The sequence below is a fragment of the Macaca nemestrina genome, chromosome X, assembly GCF_043159975.1.
Source record: "Macaca nemestrina isolate mMacNem1 chromosome X, mMacNem.hap1, whole genome shotgun sequence".
Lineage (NCBI taxonomy): Eukaryota > Metazoa > Chordata > Mammalia > Primates > Cercopithecidae > Macaca > Macaca nemestrina.
In genome coordinates, this window is record NC_092145.1 from 88,924,503 (window position 1) to 88,949,683 (window position 25,181).

General features: G+C 39.4%; 1 protein-coding gene across 7 annotated transcripts in view; it reads right to left on the reverse strand.

The window, feature by feature from the left end:
• LOC105476694 (hephaestin) overlaps positions 1 to 24,752 on the reverse strand; it is a 94,282-nt gene extending 69,530 nt beyond the window's left edge. For 2 of the 7 annotated variants that reach the window (XM_011732850.3, XM_011732849.2), the window contains exons 1-7: positions 24,430 to 24,752; positions 13,348 to 13,527; positions 11,501 to 11,745; positions 10,291 to 10,503; positions 4,144 to 4,326; positions 2,724 to 2,978; positions 371 to 539 (exon numbers count right to left, since the gene is read on the reverse strand). In XM_011732850.3, the coding sequence (XP_011731152.1) occupies positions 371 to 539; positions 2,724 to 2,978; positions 4,144 to 4,326; positions 10,291 to 10,503; positions 11,501 to 11,745; positions 13,348 to 13,527; positions 24,430 to 24,578 (1,394 nt within the window). In that variant the 5' untranslated portion in view covers positions 24,579 to 24,752. Of the gene's footprint in view, positions 1 to 370; positions 540 to 2,723; positions 2,979 to 4,143; positions 4,327 to 10,290; positions 10,504 to 11,500; positions 11,746 to 13,347; positions 13,553 to 22,814; positions 23,069 to 24,429 lie in introns of those variants that run through there. The other 5 variants (XM_011732852.2, XM_011732851.3, XM_011732855.3 and 2 more) reach the window with 5 other exon arrangements.
• Positions 24,753 to 25,181: the final 429 nt, after the last annotated feature.

Genomic DNA, 25,181 nt, shown 5'->3' on the forward strand with positions numbered 1-25,181 from the left:
AGGAGCAAGGAGGTAAATAATGGGTAAAGTGAAGAAACCTGGAAAAACAGCTATTTCAACTGATACAAGAACTGGTCCCACCTGGACTTTCCTTTATGAAAATGGCCAGGAATTATAGTAGGACCGACTTCAAACTCTGCTTGGACTCGTTGTGGGGATATGGAATAATCCCACAAAAAGCTTTGTTACCTGTATCTCCCCAAGAGCAAGCTCTCCAGGGGCCACAAGAACTTGGCTAACAGTTGGTTCATGTAATCCCAGTCAGACAATGATTTCGATTCCCGAGTAAAGTGAGAGATTTCTAGAAGAAAGATAGTAAGTGTTTGGAGTTGGACCCAGAAGTAAAGAGAGGGATCCCATTGCCTCTTACCTGCCTGGCTCTCTCAAATTCTTCCCAGTACTCCCATCATGCCCCATCGGGCCATAGTTCCATTGAATCTCATGGGCTTCAATGAAGTACTGTCGAACTTTGCCTGTGAGCAGGTCCACAGGATGGGCCATGGAGCAAGACTTGACCTTGTAGAGTGCCTGCATGCCATCTGAAGGAAGAACATTATGGCTGACCCCATTCTATCCAATAGGATTTTAACGCAGAGGACTCACCTTCCTCCTTCTGTTAGTGTTTCCTCCTCCCACCCTCCACTAATCTCTACTCCTGCTCCAAAAAGGGCCACTTTCTCTCCCTCTTAAAATGCCTGACTGAGAGAGAGAGTCCAGGTTAGAATTCAAGTACCTCCACTTGCTTATACCACCACTGATGCATTTACTAGATCTTCATTCCTGCCTCTGAATATAGACTCACATTGTAGCAACATCACAGAGACGGAAGTAAGGAAACGAGTCAAGCCCAAGCTTTAAGCACTATCTATAGGACCTTAGGCAAGTCACTTCCTCAATCTGAGCTTCCCTCTTTTGCCAAAGGAGAGAATAGGAAAGTCTACCTCATGTGGCTGGTAGGAGCATCAAATTTAAAATAGGGGTTAATTATTTATAAATTGGGAAGCTCCCAGAATAATAGAACATCTTCTATCAGTGGAGATAAAGCTTCAGACTTGGGACTGTAAGGAAAATGTAGATTCTAAGTAGTGTTTTCAAATGTGGAATATACTACATTGGGTCATAATGGCAATGGATAGTACTGTCTTATATTGGCTTAGCAACTTATAGAGGTCACTTAGTATATTATTTTATTAGAGTCCCACAACATCCCAGGGAGATTTGAAATCTGTAAATTAGAAACCTGAGGTATGATGAAGGGAGTGGAAAAAAATATTCTTTTTCTTCAACATGTATTATGTTAGGTAGGTTCTGTGTCAGGTGTTTTACATATTTTTTAAAATTTCAGTCCCAGGGAGTACATATGTTACCCCTATCAATCTTTACAACCATTGTATGAAATATACTTTTAATGTCCCCTTTTGCAGATGAAGAAAACTAAAGGTCAGACAGGTTAAATAACTTGCCAAGGTTGCACAGCTAGTCAGAAGTGGAGTTGAGACTTAAATTCCCATCTTTCAACTACAGATCTTAAGTGTTCATTTTATTTTCTTATATCTACTATCTTGGTTACATCATCCCCCTATTCTCTAAGACTCAAAATCACATTTTTACTCTAAAACCTCATTACAATTTTATACATCACCACTGCTATTAAGAGGCTCAGAGAAGTGACATGATTTATCAAAGGTGGCTAAACAAGTGATAGAACCAGGATTTGAATCCAGGCATGTCTGTCTCTAAGGTCCATGCTTATTCCACTATCATGCTGCCTCTCTAACCCCAATTCATATTTATAGTCTCTTACCTAAGAAGCTTTGGGGCTAAGACATACCCTGGATAATGGAGCACATGTAACTGGCCCCTATTGTGTCAAACCTAACACCTAAGATTTATTATCCTATTAGTCTACGACTCCTAACCTACTCAAATCCACTTCAAGAACTCGCATGTCATTTTTGTGACACCCATTCTAATTTACCATAAATCAAATAATTCTAGAAAATGAAAGCTGAATAGGATTTAAGAGGCTATTTAGACAAACTTTCCCATTTTACGGATGTGGCAAATGTGACCTAGATATGGAAAGGCACCTGTCTAAAGTCATATAAAGTTTTTCACAAACCTGAGACTACAATTCAAACCTAATCACTTATCTACTATTCTTTCCATTGCCTCATATGCTCTTCCTCTCCTCTGACGCATCTGATGCTCCTCAATATGTTGCTCTGCAATGACATTACTTTAATGTTTCTCCCTTTGAAAATGAAACCTTCCACTACTATTGCTATTGAGTTCCAACCAGAATGTAACTATGTACCCACAATACACCATGATCTCCTACAGAAATGTTACTGTCTTTTAATTAATCTCTCCTTCACTCCCTGTTCAATATGTTGAAAATGTCTCCAGGCATTAATTGTTTAGAATTCTAAGCAAATAACAAAACGCTGATTAAAAGTCTACCTATTCATCCCCAAGCTATCTTATGTTCAAGGTGGGGAAGATTAAACACAGAGAGATGTGCCCAAAGTTACCCAGCAAGTTTCACAGCAGATTCAGGAAAAAACCTGGGTCCCCTGACTTCTAATCTAGTGTGCTATCCTTTATCCCAAGATGCCTCAACTGGAAGACTTATCTATGGCTTCAGGCCAGAAGCCCAGCCTCCTTTGACCATTATCGTACCTCTGTCTTACAACCCAAGGGTCAGAAATCTTGGATCTCACCTCGAAAGTGACTGTTCACTTGACAGCTAACTAACCAGGTACCAGGTTCCCAGGGCACCATCTCGGCAGTCACAAAGGTGGCTGGAAAGATCTGAGCCACATCAGTGTGGTGTCCACGGGTAGTCAGCATCTGTCCATGGAAAAATGCTGTGTGGACATCAACTTCATTGCCCATGCCAAACAAGTGCCAGGCCACACGTCTCTGTGCACACATGTTCAGCTCTGGTAAATTCCCAAAAACAAAGCCATTGATTGCTGCAAAAGAAAATCGAAGGAAAATATCAAGATTAGGAAAGGACACCCGAATGGAAGAAGCCTTACCATTTGACAGTAATAGATGACATTTAAATGAGGTTATAAAGAGCACACTGTGTTGACCATATCTTCTTTAAATCTCAAAAAATCCCTGAGAAATAGGCAGATATCATTAGTCTCATTAAAAAAAGAGAGAGAGAGAAAAAACAAGGCTTAGAGAGGTGAAGTTACTTCTTTCCCAATGCCATAGAGCTAATAAATTCTTAAAGCCAATATTCCAAACTAGAAATGTGAAGAAGCACTCTAAGGAATTTAGTTATTTTGCAGGCTATTATTTCAGGGTGGTTTCATTCTAAAAATTTCAACAGGACAATTGTCAAACTGGCTGACTAATTAACATGGCTATTATAATCAATTGGTATAAAATTCAAGAGAAAGTTGAGCTGTCCAAGCCATCCTTTACATCTTCCTTCTGAATTTCCACCTCATTTTGGGGCTGTATGGTTTTTAGCCCACCCCTGTCACCAGTGGCCAGTAAATGACTTCCTTAATGAAATAAAAACAAAATCGACTTGTTTATATTCCTAAAATCAGTTCACCATTCATGCCTCAGATCTTCTGTGCCTTTAGTTTCTTTTTTAATTTAATTAATATGGTCAATGCCCTTATAGACATAAGCACAGAGTAGGATGGGAGATATAAACAAGGTAGCTTGAAAGCAACCATTTTTCTCCTCAAAGTGGATAATTTTGCTAACTTCTTCCTTTTTAAAACAAATCAATATTAATTAATTGTATCAGTGGGAAACCCACAGCAAAGTAATTGAGTATATACTATATAACTTTAGGCTGTGTGCTATTCCACAGGCCATCATCAGCCTATGTGCTATTCTACATTATGAGGCAGAATAGCCTAAGGGCAAGAGCACAATCTATGTAGTCAGAGAGATCAGGGTTGGAATTTTAGCTGTGCCATTTATCTGCTGCATAATCTTAGGAGCCTTGGTGTCCTCACATGTAAAACAGGGAAGAGCCATCTACTACTCCTTGTCCTTGTGATGACTAAAAAGGATTATGTATGTGAAAGCATCCACCAAATACTAGGCCCAGTGGATACCCTCCAACAATGTTCCCTGTCACAATGTGGCCACCTTTTCCCAACTCACCATGCATCTTATTGCTCTCCTGAAATGTTTCATCTTCTTTGTCCACTGAAGCAGGATCTGAGCAGTAAGTGGCAATGTTCTCATCGAGATGCCAACTGAGGTTCTCATCTACCACACTGAAGAGCAGGAAGAAATCATGGTCTACATCCCGCCGTTGAGGAGGGGAGTTCCCATCCAGGGCTCCTAGAGCAAGTAAGAAAGTTTCCCTTGAGAAAATCCTTTCCTTAGCAATAGTAAGCTGAAAGGGGTACTCATAAGAAAGGAATAGAAAGAGAGGGGCCTTAAGAATCTGTAAGCAACAGAAAAGCAGATATAACCTTCTTGGGTTAATTTCTATTTCCGAACTCCCCATTTAAAACCACCAATTCAGTTGAACCTAGAACTTGATGTTAAGACACATAGAATCTACAATAATTCCCTCCCACCATCCCTGCCTATGTCTTCAACCCAGGGCCTAAACCTGACCACATTCCTGCCACCCTCTGGTCTTCAAGTCTGACTCTTCCTGGAGCATGTCCTATTACCAGCAAAATCCTCCCAAACCCTGATGACCACACTTTCAGTCTTATCCATATCTAAACTCTTACCACATATCTGATTTCAATGTGACTTGACTCCTATAATGACTAATTTGAGATTTAAAAGTGAAACAGGCCGGGCGCGGTGGCTCAAGCCTGTAATCCCAGCACTTTGGGAGGCCGAGACGGGCGGATCACGAGGTCAGGAGATCGAGACCATCCTGGCTAACACGGTGAAACCCCGTCTCTACTAAAAAAAAAAAAAACTAGCCGGGCGAGGTGGCGGGTGCCTGTAGTCCCAGCTACTCGGGAGGCTGAGGCAGGAGAATGGCGTAAACCCGGGAGGCGGAGCTTGCAGTGAGCTGAGATCCGGCCACTGCACTCCAGCCTGGACCACAAAGCGAGACTCCGTCTCAAAAAAAAAAAAAAAAAAAAAAAAAAAGTGAAACAACAAAAAATAAAAAGGAGAAAAGTTCGGTGTTTTGTTGTTTTTAATAACAATAATTTTATTTATTTATTTTTTTTAATTTATTTATTATTATTATACTTTAAGTTGTAGGGTACATGTGCATAACGTGCAGGTTTGTTACATATGTATACTTGTGCCATGTTGGTGTGCTGCACCCATCAATTCATCATTTACATCAGGTATAACTCCCAATGCAATCCCTCCCCCCTCCCTCCTCCCCATGATAGGCCCCTGTGTGTGATGTTCCCCTTCCTGAGTCCAAGTGATCTCATTGTTCAGTTCCCACCTATGAGTGAAAACATGCGGTGTTTGGTTTTCTGTTCTTGTGATAGTTTGCTAAGAATGATGGTTTCCAGCTGCATCCATGTCCCTACAAAGGACACAAACTCATCCTTTTTGATGGCTGCATAGTATTCCATGGTGTATATGTGCCACATTTTCTTAATCCAATCTGTCACTGATGGACATTTGGGTTGATTCCAAGTCTTTGCTATTGTGAATAGTGCTGCAATAAACATACGTGTGCATGTGTCTTTATAGCAGCATAATTTATAATCCTTTGGGTATATACCCAGTAATGGGATGGCTGGGTCATATGGTACATCTAGTTCTAGATCCTTGAGGAATCACCATACTGTTTTCCATAATGGTTGAACTAGTTTACAATCCCACCAACAGTGTAAAAGTGTTCCTATTTCTCCACATCCTCTCCAGAAAGAGCTTCTGCACAGCAAAAGAAACTACCATCAGAGTGAACAGGCAACCTACAGAATGGGAGAAAATTTTTGCAATCTACTCATCTGACAAAGGGCTAATATCCAGAACCTACAAAGAACTCAAACAAATTTACAAGAAAAAACAAACAACCCCATCAAAAACTGGGCAAAGGATATGAACAGACATTTCTCAAAAGAAGACATTCATACAGCCAACAGACACATGAAAAAATGCTCATCATCACTGGCCATCAGAGAAATGCAAATCAAAACCACAATGAGATACCATCTCACACCAGTTAGAATGGCGATCATTAAAAAGTCAGGAAATAACAATAATTTTTAAAAAGGTTCCTACGATCATCATGGTGGACAAGAGTCAGGACTAGATTGCAGCTCAGACTTGAACAGACAGAGCAGCATGTGGAGGCTTGCATCATGAATTTTAGCTCCAGCACCCTGCATGAACACACCAGGAATCCCAAGAGGACCCACAGACCCTCTGAAGGAAATGGACTGCTCCTGCAGGACTCGGGAGACACCCCAAATACTGCGCTGGTATTCACAGCAGAGAGACCCATACACAGTTCACATCACAGGACTCTGTGCAGACAACCTCCAGTATCAGTCCAGAGTCAGGTAGACTTGCTGGGTGGCTAGACCCAAAAGAGAGACAACAATCACTGGAGCTCAGCTCACAGGAAGCCGCATCCATAAAAAAGAAGGGAGAGATCAAGGGAACACCCTTTGAGACAAAAGAACCTGAAGAACAGCCTTGAGCCTTAGACCTTCCCTCTGACAGAGCTCACCCAAATGAGAAGGAACCAGAAACCCAACTCAGGTAATATGACAAAACAAGGTTCTTTAACACCCCCAAAAAATCACGCTAGCTCACCAGCAATGGATCCAAACCAAGATTAAAAAAAAAAAAAAAAAAAAAATCCCTGATTTACCTGAAAAAGAATTCAGGAGGTTAGCTATTAAGCTAATCAGGGAGGCACCAGAGAAAGGTGAAGCCTAATGAAAGGAAATAAAGAAAAAACAACAACTACAAAAATAAGAAGTGAAGGGAGAAATATTCAAGGAAATAGATAGCATAAAGAAAAAACAATCAAAACTTCAGGAAACATTGGACACACTTATAGAAATGCAAAATCCTTTGGAAAGTCTCAGCAATAGAATTGAACAAGTAGAAGAAAAAAATTCGAAGGCTGATAACAAGGTCTTCAAATTAACCCAATCCAACAAAGACAAAGAAAAAAGAATAAGAAAACATGAACAAAGCCTCCAAGAAGTCTGGGATTATGTTAAATGACCAAACCTAAGAATAATTGCTATTCTCGAGGAAGAAGGGAATTCTAAAAGTTTGGGAAACATATTTGGAGGAGTAATAGGGGAAAACTTCGCTGGCCTTGCTAGAGACCTAGACATCCAAATACAAGAAGCACAAAGAACACCTGGGAAATTCATCACAAAAACATTATCCCCTAGGCACATTGTCATCAGGCTATATAAAGTTAAGACAAAGAAGGAAAGAATCTTAAGAGCTGTGAGACAAAAACACCAGGTCACCTATAAAGGAAAACCTATCAGATAAACAGCATATTTCTCAGCAGAAACCCTACAGGCTAGAAGGGATTGTGGCTCTATCTTCAGCTTCCTCAAACAAAACAATTACCAGCCAAGAATTTTGTATCAAGCAAAACTCAGCATCATATATGAAGGAAAGGTACAGTCTTTTTCAGACAAACATATGCTGAGAGAATTTGCCACTACCAAGCCACCACTACAAGAACTGCTAAAATGAGTTCTAAATATTTAAACAAATCCAGAAAATACATAAAAATGGAAACTCTTGAAAACATAAATCAATCACACAGGACCTATGAAACAAAAATAAAATTTAAAAAGCAAAAACAAAACAAAACAAAACAAAACAAAAAAACCCAAGGTACACAGGCAACAAATAGCATGATGAATGCAATGGTACCTCATATCTCAATACTAACATTGAATGTAAATGGCCTAAATGCCCCACTTAAAAAATACAAAAATGCAAAACGGATAAGAAATCACCAACCATCTCCTGCTTCAGGAGACTCACCTAACACATAAGGACTCACATAAACTTAAAGTCAAGGGGTGGAAAAAGGTATTTCATGCAAAAGGAAACCAAAAGTGAGTAGGAGAAGCTATTCTCATATCAGACAAAACAAACATGAAAGCAACAACAGTTAAAAGGGACAAAGAGGGACATTATATAATGGTAAAAGGCCTTGTCCATGAGGAAAATATTACAATCCTAAACATATACGCACCTAACACTGGAGGTCCCAAATTTATAAAGCAGTTACTAATAGACCTAAGAAATGCCATACACAGCAACACAATAATAGTGGGAGACTTCAATACTCCACTGACAGCACTAGACAGGTCACCAAGGCAGAAAGTCAACAAAGAAACAACAGACTTAAACTATACTTTGGAACAAATAGGCTTAACAGATATATACAGAATATTTCATCCAACAAACGCAGATTACACATTCTATTCAACCACACATGGAACTTTCTCCAAGATAGATAATATGATAGGCAATAAAACAAGCCTCAATAAATTTAAGAAAATTGAAATTATATCAAGCGCTCTCTCGGATCACTGTAGAATAAAACTGGAAATCAACTCTGAAAGAACCTTCAAAACCATGGAAATAAATGGAAATTAATCTGCTCCTGAATGAGCATTGGGCAAAAAATGAAATCAAACCTGATTTCAAACTATACTATAAGGCCATTTCACCAAAACAGCATGGTACTGGTATAAAAATAGGCACTTGGACCAATGGAACAGAATAGAGAACTCAGAAATAAACCCAAATACTTACAGCCAACTGATCTTTGACAGAGCAAACAAAAACATAAAGTAGAGTAAAGACACCCTTTTCAACAAATGGTACTGAGATAATTGGCTAGCACATGTAAGAGAAAGAAACTGGATCCTTATCTCTCACCTTATACAAAAATCAAATCAAGATGAATTAAGGACTTAAATATAAAACCTAAAACTGTAAAAATTCTAGAAGAAAACATTAGATAAATCCTTCTAGACATTGGCTTAGGCAAGGATTTCATGAGTAAGAACCCAAAGGCAAATGCAATAAAAACAAAGAAAAATAGTTGGGACTTAATTAAACTAAAGAGTTTTTGCACGCTAACAGGAACAGTCAGCAGAGTAAACAGACAACCCACAGAGTGGGAAAAAATCTTCACAATCCATACGTCTGACAAAGGACTAATATCCAGAATCTACAGTGAACTCCAACAAATCAACAAGAAAAAAACAAACGAACAATCTCATCAAAAAGTGGGCTAAGAACAGGAATAGACAATTCTCACAACAAGATATACAAATGGCCAACAAACATATGAAAAAATCCTCAACATCACTAATGATTAGCGAAATGCAAGTCAAAACCACAGTGCACTACCACCTTACTCTTGCAAGAAAGACCAAAATCAAAAAATCAAAAAACAGTAGATGTTGGCTTGGATGTGGTGAACAGGGAACAGTTACTTCTACACTGCTGGTGGAAATGTAAACTAGTAGAGCCACATGGAAAACAGTGTGGAGATTGCTTAATGAACTAAAAGTAGAATTACCATTTGATCCAGCAATCCCACTACTGGGTATCTACCCAGAGGAAAAGAAGTCATTATACAAAAAAGATATTTGCACATGCATGTTTATAGTGGCACAATTCACAATTGCAAAATCAATCATGGAACGAACTCAAATACCCATCAATCAACAAGTGAATAAAGAAACTGTGAGATAGATAGATAGATAGATAGATAGATAGATAGATAGATATACACGATGGACTAACTCAGCCATAAAAAGGAATGAATTAATGGCATTTGCAGTGACCTGGATGAGATTGAAGACTATTATTGTAGGTGAAGTCACTCAGGAATGGAAAACTAAACATTGTATGTTCTCACTGAATGTGGGAGTTAAGGTATGAGGGTGCAAAAGAATAAGAATGATACAATGGACTTTGGGGATTTGGGGAAAAGGCTGGGAGGTGGGCGAAGGATAAAAGGCTACAAATAGGGTGTAGTGTGTAGTGCTCAGGAGATAGGTGCACCAAAATCTCACAAATCACCGCTAAAGAACTTATTCATGTAACCAAATACCACCTGCACCACAATAACCTATTGAAAAAAAAAAAATTGTTCCTAACCCACAAACAAAGAAAAAAGTAATGAAATTGAAAAAAAAAATAGTGGAAAGTGAGTTTAGCAGAGATTTTCCTTGCTAATAAACAAGAGTGCTGAATTAGCACTCCTCAAGCTGCTGCCCAATATGTAGGTGGTTCAACCATATCACTGCTACCCCTAGATGTCCCAAACTGCACCTCATAGCTTATCCTTGGGACCTGTACCTCTTTTACAGGTGATGAGAGGCCCAATTAGGCCAGTTGCAATGTCTCGTGGAGCATCTACATGAGAATGGTAGATCCAGGTGAGGCACACTGGGTCAGCATCGGTGGGTGCATGGCTTTCTGGAATGGTCCAGTTGTAGGTATGGCTGCCCCCCGGGGGAACAGAGTCATCGGCTTTCAGTGGCCCAGAGGAGCCATCTGGATATAGGGAACCTAGAAATGAAATTGCACATGCCCAGGCCCAGAATAAGTGAGGGACCGTGGCAAATACATAAATTAAGACACAGCTGACATGTAGAACCCTAGGTCCGGTCTTATAAAATGTAGCATTCTAATGACTTGCATAGTGTTCCTCACAACCTAAGGAGAGCACAGATTTAGGTAACATTTAACCTAAAAAATCCAGTCTTCACATTAACAATGGGTGGAAAGATTGTAGCCACTTGAAAAGTTCTATGGCTAGGAAAAGTACAGCTCGGCCTGATCTGGTAATGCCATAGCATAAAGCTGGTGGCATAGAAGCAAGGAAGAAGACATGATTCCCGCCCTTCAAGCACTCACTTAAAAAAAAAAAAAAAGCAGGCAATCACATAATTTCGGTCTACAGTCAACTTAATGAATAGTTGGTTCGCTTCTCCATTGTATGGAAGAGAAAACTAAGGAAAAGCAACTTGTCCAGGATCATACAGGGATTCAGTGGCCCAGCCAGAGTCTTCTGACTTCCCTTTCTATTCCTCTCACTCACTGTTGTCAGTATTATAAATCACTGGGCCAGGAATAAGGGAAGTAGAGATAAATAAGCTGAACTCCCCTTTAGGGAAAAACGAAATGGAACTTTCAGAAGACTGTGACACTGGGATGACAATCCTTCACATTTATAGCATTCTCTTTTCTTTTCATAGAATATTCAAATATTCTATGGAAATGCCATTCAAATAGTTCCTTGTGTTAAGAGGTAGACTGTGTCTTCACATTTCTGAGAAGGAATCTGAGACCTAGAGAGAGACAATGACTTGTCCAAGTCACACAATATATGAATGGCAGAGCTGATACCAGTGCCCACCCTTGTTTACTCTGAGGAGAGTCTTTGCAACCTCAGATAAATAGGAAGAAAAGACAATCTTCACTGCCAACTCTTCTCCTTTAAATGGCAGTAAAGGAAAAGTGATATTTGTTGGGCATGGGGGAAAGAAACGGCAAAATGGTTTACCTTCGGAGTCCTTCTCGTAGAAGACACCATGAGGGTGGATGGTATAGGGACGAGTGGCAAAATTCTTCAGGTGGATAAGAATGACATCCCCCACTTCAGCCTGCAACACTGGCCCCAGGAAGCCCAACCAGGCAGGCTGGGCCACTTCATCTGTGTATGAGTCATCCTTGTATTCCTTATAGATGGTCTTCTTGTAGATTCCCCCTATCCGGTTCTTGTCAGACTTTAAGAAGCTGGAAGCCACTCTGGGAAAGAAGAAAGAGAGTCATAATTTTGCCCCCCATCTTCAAGCCTTGGAAGGCTCCTTTTCCAGAGGAGACTGGCCAAAAAGTGAATATCTTTGCTTAGGACAAAATAAGAGGAAACGGGATTGTACTGATCAAAACACTAAAGTTTTAGATTTAACTGTTAAAAATTTCAAATATCAGCATATGAAATTGCTGATATTTGACCACTTTAAACCCACATAAAAGGCAATTTCACATAGTTTGACACAATATATAGTAACAAAGAGACAACCAACTGTGGACTGACTCTTTAAGTGATCGACTCCTCGTCGACGTAGCCTGACTTAACATCATTCTGAGACATATGGGAGACTTTAGGGCATAGTGGTTATAACTCCAAACTTTGGAGCCAAGCCACTTGGACTGATTGCTTACTCTGTCACTTCCAAATTAGTGGGATGTTGAACAAGTTATTTAACTACTCCGTACACAATTTGCCCATCTGTAAAATGAAAATAATCATAGTTCCTAACTCAGAGAGCTTTTATTGGTGACTAAAAGACATTCAAATACACGAAGAGCTTAGGACAGTGGCAAATAGTAAAAGCTCAATAAATATGGACTATTACTTCAAAGTACTAGGGATGGAAGATAATGAATTTATTCCCTCAAAAAAATTAATACAAGGACTCTGACTCTGAAACTAGATGAATACTTTGTGTCAAAAAAGACAGAATTGTTATTCCTACTATACTCTAATTCTTCTCAGAGAACTCAGAGATGTTACAATCAACTTTGGAAAACTCCAAAGCTTTGGAGAGAAAAAATGAGTCACGGTCACAAAAGATTTTTTCGTACATTCATTTATTCTTTAACAGATACTTGTGGAGCACTTGCTATTTTCTAAGATCAGGAAAGGTGAATCCTATGGGATCTATGAGGGACAGAGTGGTGAGAAGAGCATTAGTTTACATTCACATTATCCAGGTTCAAATCCTATCTCTTTCATTTACTAGTTATAGGACTTGGATAAGTCACTTGCCCTCCCTGAGCCTCAGTTTTCTCATCTATAAAATAACTACACACATACCTTCTAGAGTTTTTGTGAGAGTTGAGACAAAGAATGTAAATTTCTAGTATGGTCTGTATCACAGAGTATTACATAAGTGAGAGCTATTACCATTAATTCCTTGATTCTAAGGTTTACTTTCTTTTTTTACATTTTCACATATCTGAAATAAATATACAGTAGCTTCACCAAACTATAGAAGCATAGCTCCCACACATACATCTTATAAACACTGTATATATTTCATTATTTTTTTTAAAATCAAACAGCTGTTATTAAATAAGTAAACATTGTGGGTTTCAGATTAGAAAACAGCAAATATGGAATTCTCTTTAAGACTCTAAAAATGTTATGGCAAACTCCAGATGAAACACTGGCTTCTGAGTCAACTAGCCTTCTTCCCAGGAAATATGCCATTAAGTATGCACAGCTCGGAGTGATCAGGAGTTGGAGGCTACCACATCCAGGGAAAGGGGCCACAAGAGGCTACTTCCTGACCTCAAGGGTGCTCCCACAACTTCCCCACAAATACCACAAGAAATTAAACCTACATGTCACTGTCCAGAGGCTGGTTCGTGATGACATTTCTTCCCTTGGGAGCATAGTTCCACTGCACATCCTGGATGCCCAGGTAGTAGACTCGAGTGGCTCCATCAGTCAGTTGAGGCCACAAGGACTGCATGAACAGCAGAGCCCAGAGGAGGTGGCCTGACTCCATGGCCCACATTACTCTGGGAAACAGGCAAATAAAAACTGCTGGTGTAGAAGAAAGAGAACAAAAGGGCTTTCTACGTGTCCAGAAAACTGAAGAGGCATGAGCCAGATTTAGTGACTGAGAAAGCAAAACCCAATTAGCCCAGTTTCTTTAGCTTACCTGATTCCTTCTGGTTCAATAAGTGTTCAGTGATTGGATTTTGAAGGGCATAGTTAAAAAGTCACCCATGCTGCTAATCGGGTATTACTAGTTCCTTCAGAAGAGAGATCTGGATCCAGTTTTTTCTTTTTTTTTTTTTAATTTTTATTTTATTTATTTATTTATTTATTTATTTATTTTTTATTATTATACTTTAAGTTCTAGGGTACATGTCCATAACGTGCAGGTTTGTTACATATGTATACTTGTGCCATGTTGCTGTGCTGCACCCATCAACTCGTCAGCACCCATCAACTGGTCATTTACATCAGGTATAACTCCCAATGCAATCCCTCCCCCCTCCCCCTCCCCCCTCCCAATGAGAGGCCCCGGTGTGTGATGTTCCCCTTCCCGAGTCCAAGTGATCTCATTGTTCAGTTCCCACCTATGAGTGAGAACATGCGGTGTTTGGTTTTCTGTTCTTGTGATACTTTGCTAAGAATGATGGTTTCCAGCTGCATCCATGTCCCTGTTTTTTCAAAGGTGTAGCAGGAAGAATATTCTCTCGCCCAAGAATCAGGAAACAGGCACCAGAAGCCTTATTGGGCCGCTAACACTAATTCTCCCTTTGCCTCCGTTTTCCCATAGGCAAAAGGGGAACACTCATTGTTGCCACTTCCTATCCTCTCTAAATTGTACTTAACAACAAGTGAGAATTTACCAAAAAATATTTACTAGAATATTCATAAACCCAAAATAGAAACAGTCAAAATGTTCACGAACACTATAATGAACACATTGCATTTTATTCATAAAATGAAATTCTTTATAGCAATAATAATGAACAAACTGCAACTACACACAACAATATGAATGACTATGACAAATGTAATGTTTAAAAAAATAGACACAAAATAGTACATATTGTATGATTTCATTTAAATAAAGTACAAAATCAGGCCAACATAATCTATACTGGTAGAAGTAAGGATAATGTTTGCCTTGGAGTAGGATTCTGTGACTGGGAAGGGAAGAGGAGGGCTTCTAAGTAATGCTCTGTTTCTTGATCTACATGCTGGTTGAAAAAGCGTGCTCAGTTTATGAAGATACATTGAGCTATAAACAAGATTTGTGCACTTTATGTGTATTATACTTCAAAAGTTAACAATGAACCAAAAATAAATGATAGTATGTGAGGGAAGTATTTTGAACTTCTCAGAAGAAATGTTGTCTGCTGATTCCCAAGGCTATTCATAAACTCATTTCATAGGTCTAATCCTGAGTCAGAAGCAGACCCAAGATTCTAACCTCTCACTTCAATGCATAAGTCAGGACGTTAGATTTCCTGGGACTAGGACGAAGCACTCAGTGATACCATACACAGTTACAGTCAAACACAGAAACATGGACAGCATTACATAAATACATAAACTTGCACACACAGGTACATGTAGTCTTACCTAAAAGCAGAGATGCACACACTTCCATTTACACATAAAATCACTCTGTTACATAAAATCTTAGTCAACTTCAGGACAATAACAATAATAATAATAATAAAGCTATATTTATTGTATGTGCATGGTGCACCTGTTCCAAGTGTTTTACACAGATTAAATCATTTATTCCTCACAACCACCCTATGAAGTAGACACCATTATTATCCCCTTATTACAACAGAGAAACTGCAGAACAGAGGTGTAAAGTAGTTTGCCCAAAGCCATCTAGATAAAAATCGGTAGAGTTGGGATTTGAGCTCAGGAAGTGTGGCTCCAGCATAATCACCATGCTGTATTACCTTCCACAAAAATATACTTGCACACTCACATGTATATACACAGAGAACATACATATGCCCATAGCTACAGCCATATTTGTGAAAAAAACACATACATTCTGAAACAAGCAATTACATGCAGTTACAATCATTTTACAAACAGACACACATACTCTTGTAGGCAGAAATATACCTAATAGATTGTATTAATGATAATGATGATAATGGCTACTATTCACTGAGAGATTATTACATAGTAGCACCATGTCCAGTGCTTTATATAAATTATTTCACTAAATCTTCAACCCAAGCACATGAAATAGGCATTGTTAATAAAAAATAGAGAATCAAATGTATGCACAGATTTACATATGGATAGAAAATGCCCAGATATTTACCCTTTTTAAGAAACAAACTTATAGACTACTTCACAAACTCCCAGTCCTCTCCATATGCAGCAGTGACCCAAGTGTTAATCCCTAGATTCCATATTATATTTGGCAGAAAGCCCTTGATGTAAGAGAGGATCTGTTTTGTGGTTCTTTATTCCAAAACCTGGCTCTCCTACTGACCAGCTGTGTAGCCTTGAGAATTTCTTAACCACTCAGAACCGGTTTTCTCATCTGTAAAATGGGTATAATAATACCAGCCTTGGAGAAATAAATAAGAAAGCTTACATGAAAGGGACAAGTATAATCCATGTTTGGAATATAGTAGGCAGTAGTAACTACTGGTTGCCTTCCTCTTCCTTTTCCCTCCTGGCTACAGTTTGCTAATTCATCTCTACAGTCTCCCATGCATCATACTTTCTATTTTCCTACTCCAAGGGTTAATTTGAATACTTGCTGCTCCAGAAGGCCACCTCTAGCCTCTCCATATCACTATCCTCTGAAGGGCTACTTACTAGCACCCAATTAGATTAAGTCAGACTCTGTATTATTGTTACCTTTCCATCTCATGACCTGCTTCGTGAACTGTCTTCATTTCTCAGATTGGACTACACACTCCTTGAAAGAGAATGTCATTTTTTAGAGGTCGCTGTGTATCTATTACCAGACATGGTGATGAAGGCCAAGTAGATGGGCAATAACAGCTATTGTTAAAGTGACATAAAGAAACACAAGCATACATTTTTCCATCAGTTGGGTCTGGTTCAAGTTCTAATACTTGTTCAGGGTGAATTTAGGCAAGTTTCTTCACCTCATTTTTCCCATCTATAAAATAATTGACTATATAAAGCTGGACTATATAGTTCTTACTTTTTGAGGGAGTCACAGAAGTTTGGTAATCTAAGTGCAGAACCATAAAAATGTGGTTTATAATGAGCTCTCAAAGAGTCCTTCCAGCTTTCACATGCTGCCAATACTCACATTCACTGATGAAACACAGGCATACTCATATACACCTACATATAGCTCTATATATCCTACACATAGCTCTATATATGGTCACACAAATAGTCATGTCTTGGAATCCTCAACAGGGAGGGAGTGTCCTTGGTTCATCCCAAGTCTGAATGCAACATGGAACCCTTTCAATCTTCTGTCTCAGAGAGGTGTCAACAAAGCAGTTGTGCCTTGAACTCATTTACCTAGACAGAAAACTGTCCCAGGCAAGAGCTCCACAACTGGAGAAACACATGATAAAACTGAAAATATTCCTAGAAGAGACTAGTACAGGCCTTCAGCATACAGTGAACAAGCATTCAACAGTGGTGACTTATGATCCAAATTGCTTAGACAATAGAATCTGGGGAGTGGGGGGAAGTGCCACCTAACATATCTCTAGCAGTTTCCAGATTACAATGTGTTTTTCATATCTTCCATCTTACATAATTCTCAAGATCTTGAGAGATAAGGAATACTTACTCGATTTTGCATCCAGGGCACAGGCTTTGGTATCAGGCTACCTAAGTGAATCTTGGCTCCAGTTTTCCTAGCTGTATGACTTGGGAAACTTCTTCATTTATTTAACCACAATGTCTTTATTTTTTAAATGGTATTAATACTATTAGCTACCTCATAGAGTTTTGTGGGGATTAAATTAATTAAGATCTGTAAGTACTTTAAGGGCATATGTAAGTGATCAAAAGGTATTAGTGGCTATTACTATCGCAAGTAAGGAAATCGTTTGGGAATGAAACTTGACAGGGCCATAAATATTTTCCATTTTATGAATAGCAACAAATATGTGCACACTCATAAATTCCCATGTATGGTAACACATTCTAAGCGTACGGGAATATATACACAGGTATGAAACCACACACAGCCCAAGCTGAACTCTCTTCTTGGAAACAACACGCTATAATGTAAAGAACTAGAACTTTTGAGTCAGACGAACTTAGGTTTAAGTACTGTTTTACTCTGTATTTAAATAAGATAACTTTTTGCAGTATCTGGGACTTAGTAGGCACCTGATAAGTATTTTTCTTCCTTCTAATTATTGACATCCTTTCTTTCCTCCTCAAATCTGAATTTGTCATTGTTATTGCTATTTAATTTGGATTTATCTTATACTATAAGAGCAGAAAAAATGGAAAACCCATAAAATCCTTTGTAACCACTTAGATATTAGGCCGGGTGTGGTGGCTCATGCCTGTAATCCCAGCACTTTGGGAGACCGAGGTGGGCGGATCTTCTGAGGTCGGGAGTTCGAGACCAGCCTGACCAACATGGAGAAACCCCCGTCTCTACTAAAAATACAAAAAATTGGCCGGGCGTGGTGGCACATGCTTGTAATCCCAGCTACTAGGGAGGCTGAGGCAGGAGAATCGCTTGAACCCGGGAGGCAGAGGTTGTGGTGAGCTGAAATCGCTCCATTGCACTCCAGCCTGGGCAACAAGAGCAAAACACGGTCGCAATAAATAAATAAATAAATAAACAAACAAACAAAATAAAATAAAATATAACCACTTAGATATTTCATGGTAAAGTGGACTGCGTTCAGGTACAAGAAAAAAGTCAGTTCTAGCTCTGGATTCATCATTTATTGGTTATATGACCTTGAACAAGTCCCTAACTTCCTGAGCCTCAGTTTCCTCCTGTCTTAAATGAGAATTGTCTCTACTTTGGGCCCCTCATTAGGTTGTAATAAAGGTCAAATAATATGAAAGATGTGAAAACCCTGTGTAAGCTTTTCACTTGGGCAAGGCTATTTTTTTCTCAGCTAAGCCGATAGAGAAGAACCAGACTGCATCTATTGAGATAATCATGTGTTTTTTGTCTTTGGTTCTATTTATATGCTGGATTACATTTATTGATTTGCATATGTTGAACCAGCCTTGCATCCCAGGGATGAAGCCAACTTGATCATGGTGGATAGGATTTTTGATGTGCTGCTGGATCCGGTTTGCCAGTATTTTATTGAGGATTTTTGCATTGATGTTCATCAGGGATATTGGTCTAAAATTCTCTTTTTCTGTTGTGTCTCTGCCAGGCTTTGGTATCAGGATGATGTTTGCCTCATAAAATTAGTTAGGGAGGATTCCCTCTTTTTCTATTGATTGGAATAGTTTCAGAAGGAATGGTACCAGCTCCTCCGTGTGCCTCTGGTAGAATTCAGCTGTGAATCCATCTGGTCCTGGACTTTTTTTGGTTGGTAGGCTATTAATTATTGCCTCAATTTCAGAGCCTACTAAAAGCCTTTGATAAAATTCAACAGCCCTTCATGCTAAAAACTCTCAATAAATTCAGTATTGATGGAACGTATCTCAAAATCATAAGCGCTATTTATGACAAACCCACAGCCAATATCATACTGAATGGGCAAAAACTGGAAAAATTCCCTTTGAAAACTGGCACAAGACAGGGATGCCCTCTCTCAGCACTCCTATTCAACAGAGTGTTGGAAGTTCTGGCTAGGGCAATCAGACAAGAGAAAGAAATCAAGGGTATTCAGTTAGGAAAAGAAGAAGTCAAATTGTCTCTGATTGCAAATGACATGATTGTATATTTGGAAAACCCCATCATCTGAGCCCAAAATCTTCTTAAGCTGATAAGAAACTTCAGCAAAGTCTCAGGATACAAAATCCATATGCAAAACTCACATGCATTCTTATACACCAGTAACAGACAGAGAGCCAAATCAGGAATGAACTTCCATTCACAATTGCTTCAAAGAGAATAAAATACCTAGGAATCCAACTTACAAGGGATGTAAAGGACCTCTTCAAGGAGAACTACAAACCACTGCTCAGTGAAATAAAAGAGGACACAAACAAATGGAAGAACATACCATGCTCATGGATAGGAAGAATCAATATCGTGAAAATGGTCATACTGCCCAAGGTAATTTATAGATTCAATGCCATCCCCATCAAGCTACCAATGAGTTTCTTCAGAGAATTGGAAAACACTGCTTTAAAGTTCATATGGAAGCAAAAAAGAGCCCGCATCTCCAAGACAATCCTAAGTCAAAAGAACAAAAGAACAAAGGCATCACGCTACCTGACTTCAAACTATACTGAAAGGCTACAGTAACCAAAACAGCATGGTACTGGTACCAAAATAGACATATAGACCAATTGAACAGAACAGAGTCCTCAGAAATAATACCACACATCTACAGCCATCTGATCTTTGATAAACATGAGAAAAACAAGAAATGGGGAAAGGATTCCCTATTTAATAAATGGTGCTGGGATAATTGACTAGCCATAAGTAGAAAGCTGAAACTGGATCCTTTCCTTACTCCTTATATGAAAATTAATTCAAGATGGATTAGAGACTTAAATGTTAGACCTAATACCATAAAAACCCTAGAAGAAAACCTAGGTAATACCTTTCAGGACATAGGCATGGGCAAGGACTTCATGTCTAAAACACCAAAAGCAATGGCAACAAAAGCCAAAATTGACAAATGGGATCTCATTAAACTAAAGAGCTTCTGCACAGCAAAAGAAACTACCATCAGAGTGAGCAGGCAACCTACAGAATGGGAGAAAATTTTTGCAATCTACTCATCAGACAAAGGGCTAATATCCAGAACCTACAAAGAACTCAAACAAATTTACAAGAAAAAAACAAACAACCCCATCAAAAAGTGGGTAAACGATATGAATAGACATTTCTCACAAGAGGACATTCATACAGCCAGCAGACACATGAAAAAATGCTCTTCATCACTGGCCATCAGAGAAATGCAAATCAAAACAACAATGAGATACCATCTCACACCAGTTAGAATGGCAATCATTAAAAAGTCAGGAAACAACAGGTGCTGGAGAGGATGTGGAGAAATAGGAACACTTTTACACTGTTGGTGGGATTGTAAACTAGGTCAACCATTATGGAAAACAGTATGGCGATTCCTCAAGGATCTAGAACTAGAAGTACCATATGACCCAGCCATCCCATTACTGGGTATATACCCAAAGGATTATAAATCATGCTGTTTTAAAGACACATGCACATGTATGTTTATTGCAGCACTATTCACAATAGCAAAGACTTGGAATCAACCCAAATGTCCACCAGAGACAGACTGGATTAAGAAAATGTGGCACATATACACCATGGAATACTATGCAGCCATAAAAAAGGATGAGTTTGTGTCCTTTGTAGGGACATGGATGCAGCTGGAAACCATCATTCTCAGCAAACTATCGCAAGAACACAAAACCAAACACCACATGTTCTCACTCATAGGTGGGAACTGAACAATGAGATCACTTGGACTCGGGAAGGGGAACATCACGCACCGGGGCCTATCACAGGGACGGGGGAGGGGGGAGGGATTGCATTTGGAGTTATACCTGATGTAAGTGACGAGTTGATGGTTGCTGACAAGTTGATGGGTGCAGCACACCAACATGGCACAAGTATACATATGTAACAAACCTGCACGTTATGCACATGTACCCTAGAACTTAAAGTATAATAAAAAAAAGAAAAAAAAAAAAGTTCCAGGTTAAAAAAAAAAAAAAAAAAAAAAAGAACCAGACTGATGAGGAAAAAGAACAGGAAGAAATAAAAGGAGAAATGAAGTAAGTAAGTTGAGAAAGAATCCTGGGAAAAAGTAAAAAATAATAATAATAATAATAATTAATTAATTAAAAAGGAAGGCAGAAGGAAGAGGCACTCAAAGGAAGGATAAGAGAAAGGAAATTTCTAGGCTATTTGGATAGTTTAGTTAAGATATAATGAAACCTTGCGCCAACCTGGAGAGAAGATCAGCCAATATGAAGTTAAGCCTCCCTTAGCTTTACCTTACATTCCTGTCATCCCAATGTTACCTGGGTCTGGTCCCTATTATTCATAACAATTTGCATTGCTGTGTTCCCTGGAATTTGCAAACTTTTCTTTTATTGTGACAATGCTCTTTTCTCTTCCTCCATCTCCCTTTCTCAGTTTTAGTACTTTGGGCTAGACAGGCTCATCCTAAACAAAGGATTACTCCACTGAGTAAAGGAATGCTGAGCCAAATTTGGGGCCCTGTCTCCAATCTCTCAGCAGCCTTCCTAATAAACCCTGCATCAAAATTCACCTTTTGGTCCTCTGCCTTCTTAACTCTGTGATAGAACACATACCGATTTGAAGTTAAAGACCTTGATTCAAATCCCATCTCTTGTCTGTGATAGCTATGTGACCTTTCAATAAATTATTTTAGCCTTAGTCATCTCATCCAAAAAATGGGATGATATTTATTTCACAGGATTGTCTTGAGGCCCAAACAAAACCATGGATATTTGAGTCCCTAGCAAAAGGATTGCTTGTCATATAACAGATGCTGAGTAATGAAAAACTGAACGTGTTATAGATTCACACATGCATGAAACCTTTAGAAACGATCTTTTTCAATCACCCTCATGTGATATATAAAAAACTGAGACCAGAGAGGTGCAGGCATTTGCTCAAAGTCAGGGAGCCGGTTGTTAAAAATAGCAAGAATTTGAACCAATGATTTCTAAAAGATTTTTGCTATTTAGACACTAAGACTACGCAAATTCAGATGTTTAGCTTAGTTCAGCTATCATTTATTGGCTTACTCTGTGCCAATCTGGTCTCAAAATATGAAACCAGACATGGTTATTTTTAAGTATTTGAGTTCCCACTTATATAATCCTCAGATCCATCACCTCAATAAATTCCTCAACCTGTGAGACAGAAGATGAGCAAGCTGTTTCGACAGGAAAATGAACTACTCTGTATGGCTCCAGGATTGGCCCTGAAACAGACAAGCCAGTGTGGTCCTGGCTACGTGGGCGAGAGGAACAAAAGGAGCCTATTGTCTCCTTTAACTTTCCTGCACACCAGCCAAACCTCCTCCAACTTTTGGCCACGGACTTTTTCTCTCAATTGCCAGGACTCACCTAAGCCCAACTAAATAAACGTTTTTGCACAGGAAGGCAGGTGAAGTAGGGTTTGAAAAGAGAAAATAAAGCTTACCTTTGCTAGAGAAAACTACTCCATATTCATGTCAGCGGCCCATTAATGCTGCACTGCAGACTCCAGCCTGAGTCCGCCAGCCATGTTCAGTCAGTATCTTGGTTACAGGGCCTTTCTCCTAAATTAAGTCCAGGATTTCAATTTGGCAGGGGTTACTGGGATGGGAGGATGAGGGAGGGGGAAGGGCTGGGTGCCCTCTTTTCCAGAAACAAAACTACTGGAATGTCCTGTTCCTCTGGGGCCTGGTTTGATACAAAACCCGGGATGGTTCTTTACCCATATCCGGGTGTTTTACAAATCCTGGTTAGGATCTCAGGAGGAATTACAAGGGGGTGGGTTGTACTTCTGTTTTCAGAACTTGTTAATTGGTCTTTGCTAAGAGGAGGACACTGTCAGTGTGGCCAGCCAAAGCTCATGGGTAGATTTTAACAGCTCCGTTTAAGAAATGAGGTAGAAATGGAAAGAGTCTCCACGTCACCAGTTGTTTCCCTTCTTGCTTTGAAGCACAATTGTCAGCCCTGACTATTATTCTGAGGTCATGGCTGCTTGGTCATAAGTAAAAATAAAACTGGCAGAAAAACAAAGAGCTTTTTTTTTGTACATTCTAAGTCCTATGTTAACCATTTTACATGCATTCTCTTATTTAAGTCTCACAATTATCCTGTGAGATGAATACTCTAATTCTCTCTATTTTACAACTGAGGAAAATTCAGCTGTGTGAGAGGGAAGGTAGCTTGTCCAAGGTCACACACTTAGGAAGTAAAAGAGAAGAGAGATTTACTGGGCCTGTCTAAACTTTTAACCATGAAACCACCACATACACTGTGCTGCTTAGGGGAGAAACACAGTCCTTTCGAGGGGGTAGAAGGGACTTCACAATTATTGAAAGTCTACTGGCCACCAGACACTGGTGAATTTTTTGGTATTTTTTTTATATACATTAACTTTGCCTCTGTCATTTCTAACAGATTCTAGAGTGAAATTTTATATTAACTATATTTAACATTTTCCACTTGAGGAAACCAGATATAGCTAGAAGATAGCTTGGATTAACACCGATCAACACCCTAAAAACTAAGACACGGAAGAATTGAAAATACTAAAAAGAAAAAAAAAAAAAAAAACCTAAACGTTCTCCCAAAAATTCAGGGTAAAACTGAGGTCTGGATTTGTTTAAAGTCAAAGGTCATTACTGTTCCTGGTGGAAAGAGAGAACAGTGAAAAGTCACCGTCCTGAGTCAAGTGACCAAGGTTCTCGTCCCACTTGCTCTAGCAGTAATCAGCTATGTGGATTTTGTGGATTTGGCCCACTCCCTTCACTTCTCTAGGCCTTTTTCTATTTCTACAATGAGGGTCTTAAACTAGATATGGACCCTCCTAGCCCTGTAAATTTACATATTTAGAATTCCATGAAGAAAGTATAGTCTAGATATTAAACATAGAAGATGAAGAGGTTTCAAAGACACAAAGTATAGGAAAAGAATGAGTGGGGAGCAATTTGTGGCGACAGGTCTGAGAATACTATGCCTCTCTAAAAATGACTGCATCTACCCAACAGACCCAGGTATAGGAAGGGGACAGGTATGATGGAGGTTCCACCACCTGATATTCTTACTTTGTGATGAGGAGATCTTGGCTAGGAGCAGATGCTTTTCTCCAGGCAGGCTGGGCACATTTTCCTCTTGTGAATTTAAAGTGTCTGGAGCAGGGTCCAGGGAAGAGAACATTCAGAAGTCTGAGCTGGTAGGGCAAAGTCTGCGTCATAAACCACTAGAGATTCTTAAGTTAAGTGTGCTCAGACACTTAGGCGCTGCCCCATGGACTGCAACTCAGACCAAGGCAGGTGGAAGCACCAGTAGGAAGGAGGGAGGAGCCACCAGCCTCAACTCCCTTAGAAATGCTCAGTGGTCAAGGGAAGCTTAGCCAAGCCACGGCAGCCCCTAGAATTATCGGCCTGGCACACATGTGAACCTTGAAGCAAGAAAGGGGAAGTGGAGACAAAACTCATTAAGCTGAGATCCAAGTCCAAGCTCTAAGGCATTTATGACAGGGAGGGGAAGGGATAAGGCCTCTGCTCTGACTCATGAAAGACAACAAGAACAGGTCATAATAGACTTGAATCAACACAGTGAAGACTGCAGGAGGCCAGGTAGGCCAGGTTTCCAGGCTTGTATTATTCATTCACCAATTTCACTGACAATACAAGCAGCACCCACCTCTTCTGCAAATCCAGGGTATATTTCTGGTTCCTTCTCCTGGAGGTCACTTGAAAAACATTTTCAAGTTGATGTCTATGGACCAGAGGTTGGCAAACCTTTTCTGTAAAGGGCTAGTTACTAAATATTTTATTTCCAGAACATACAGTTT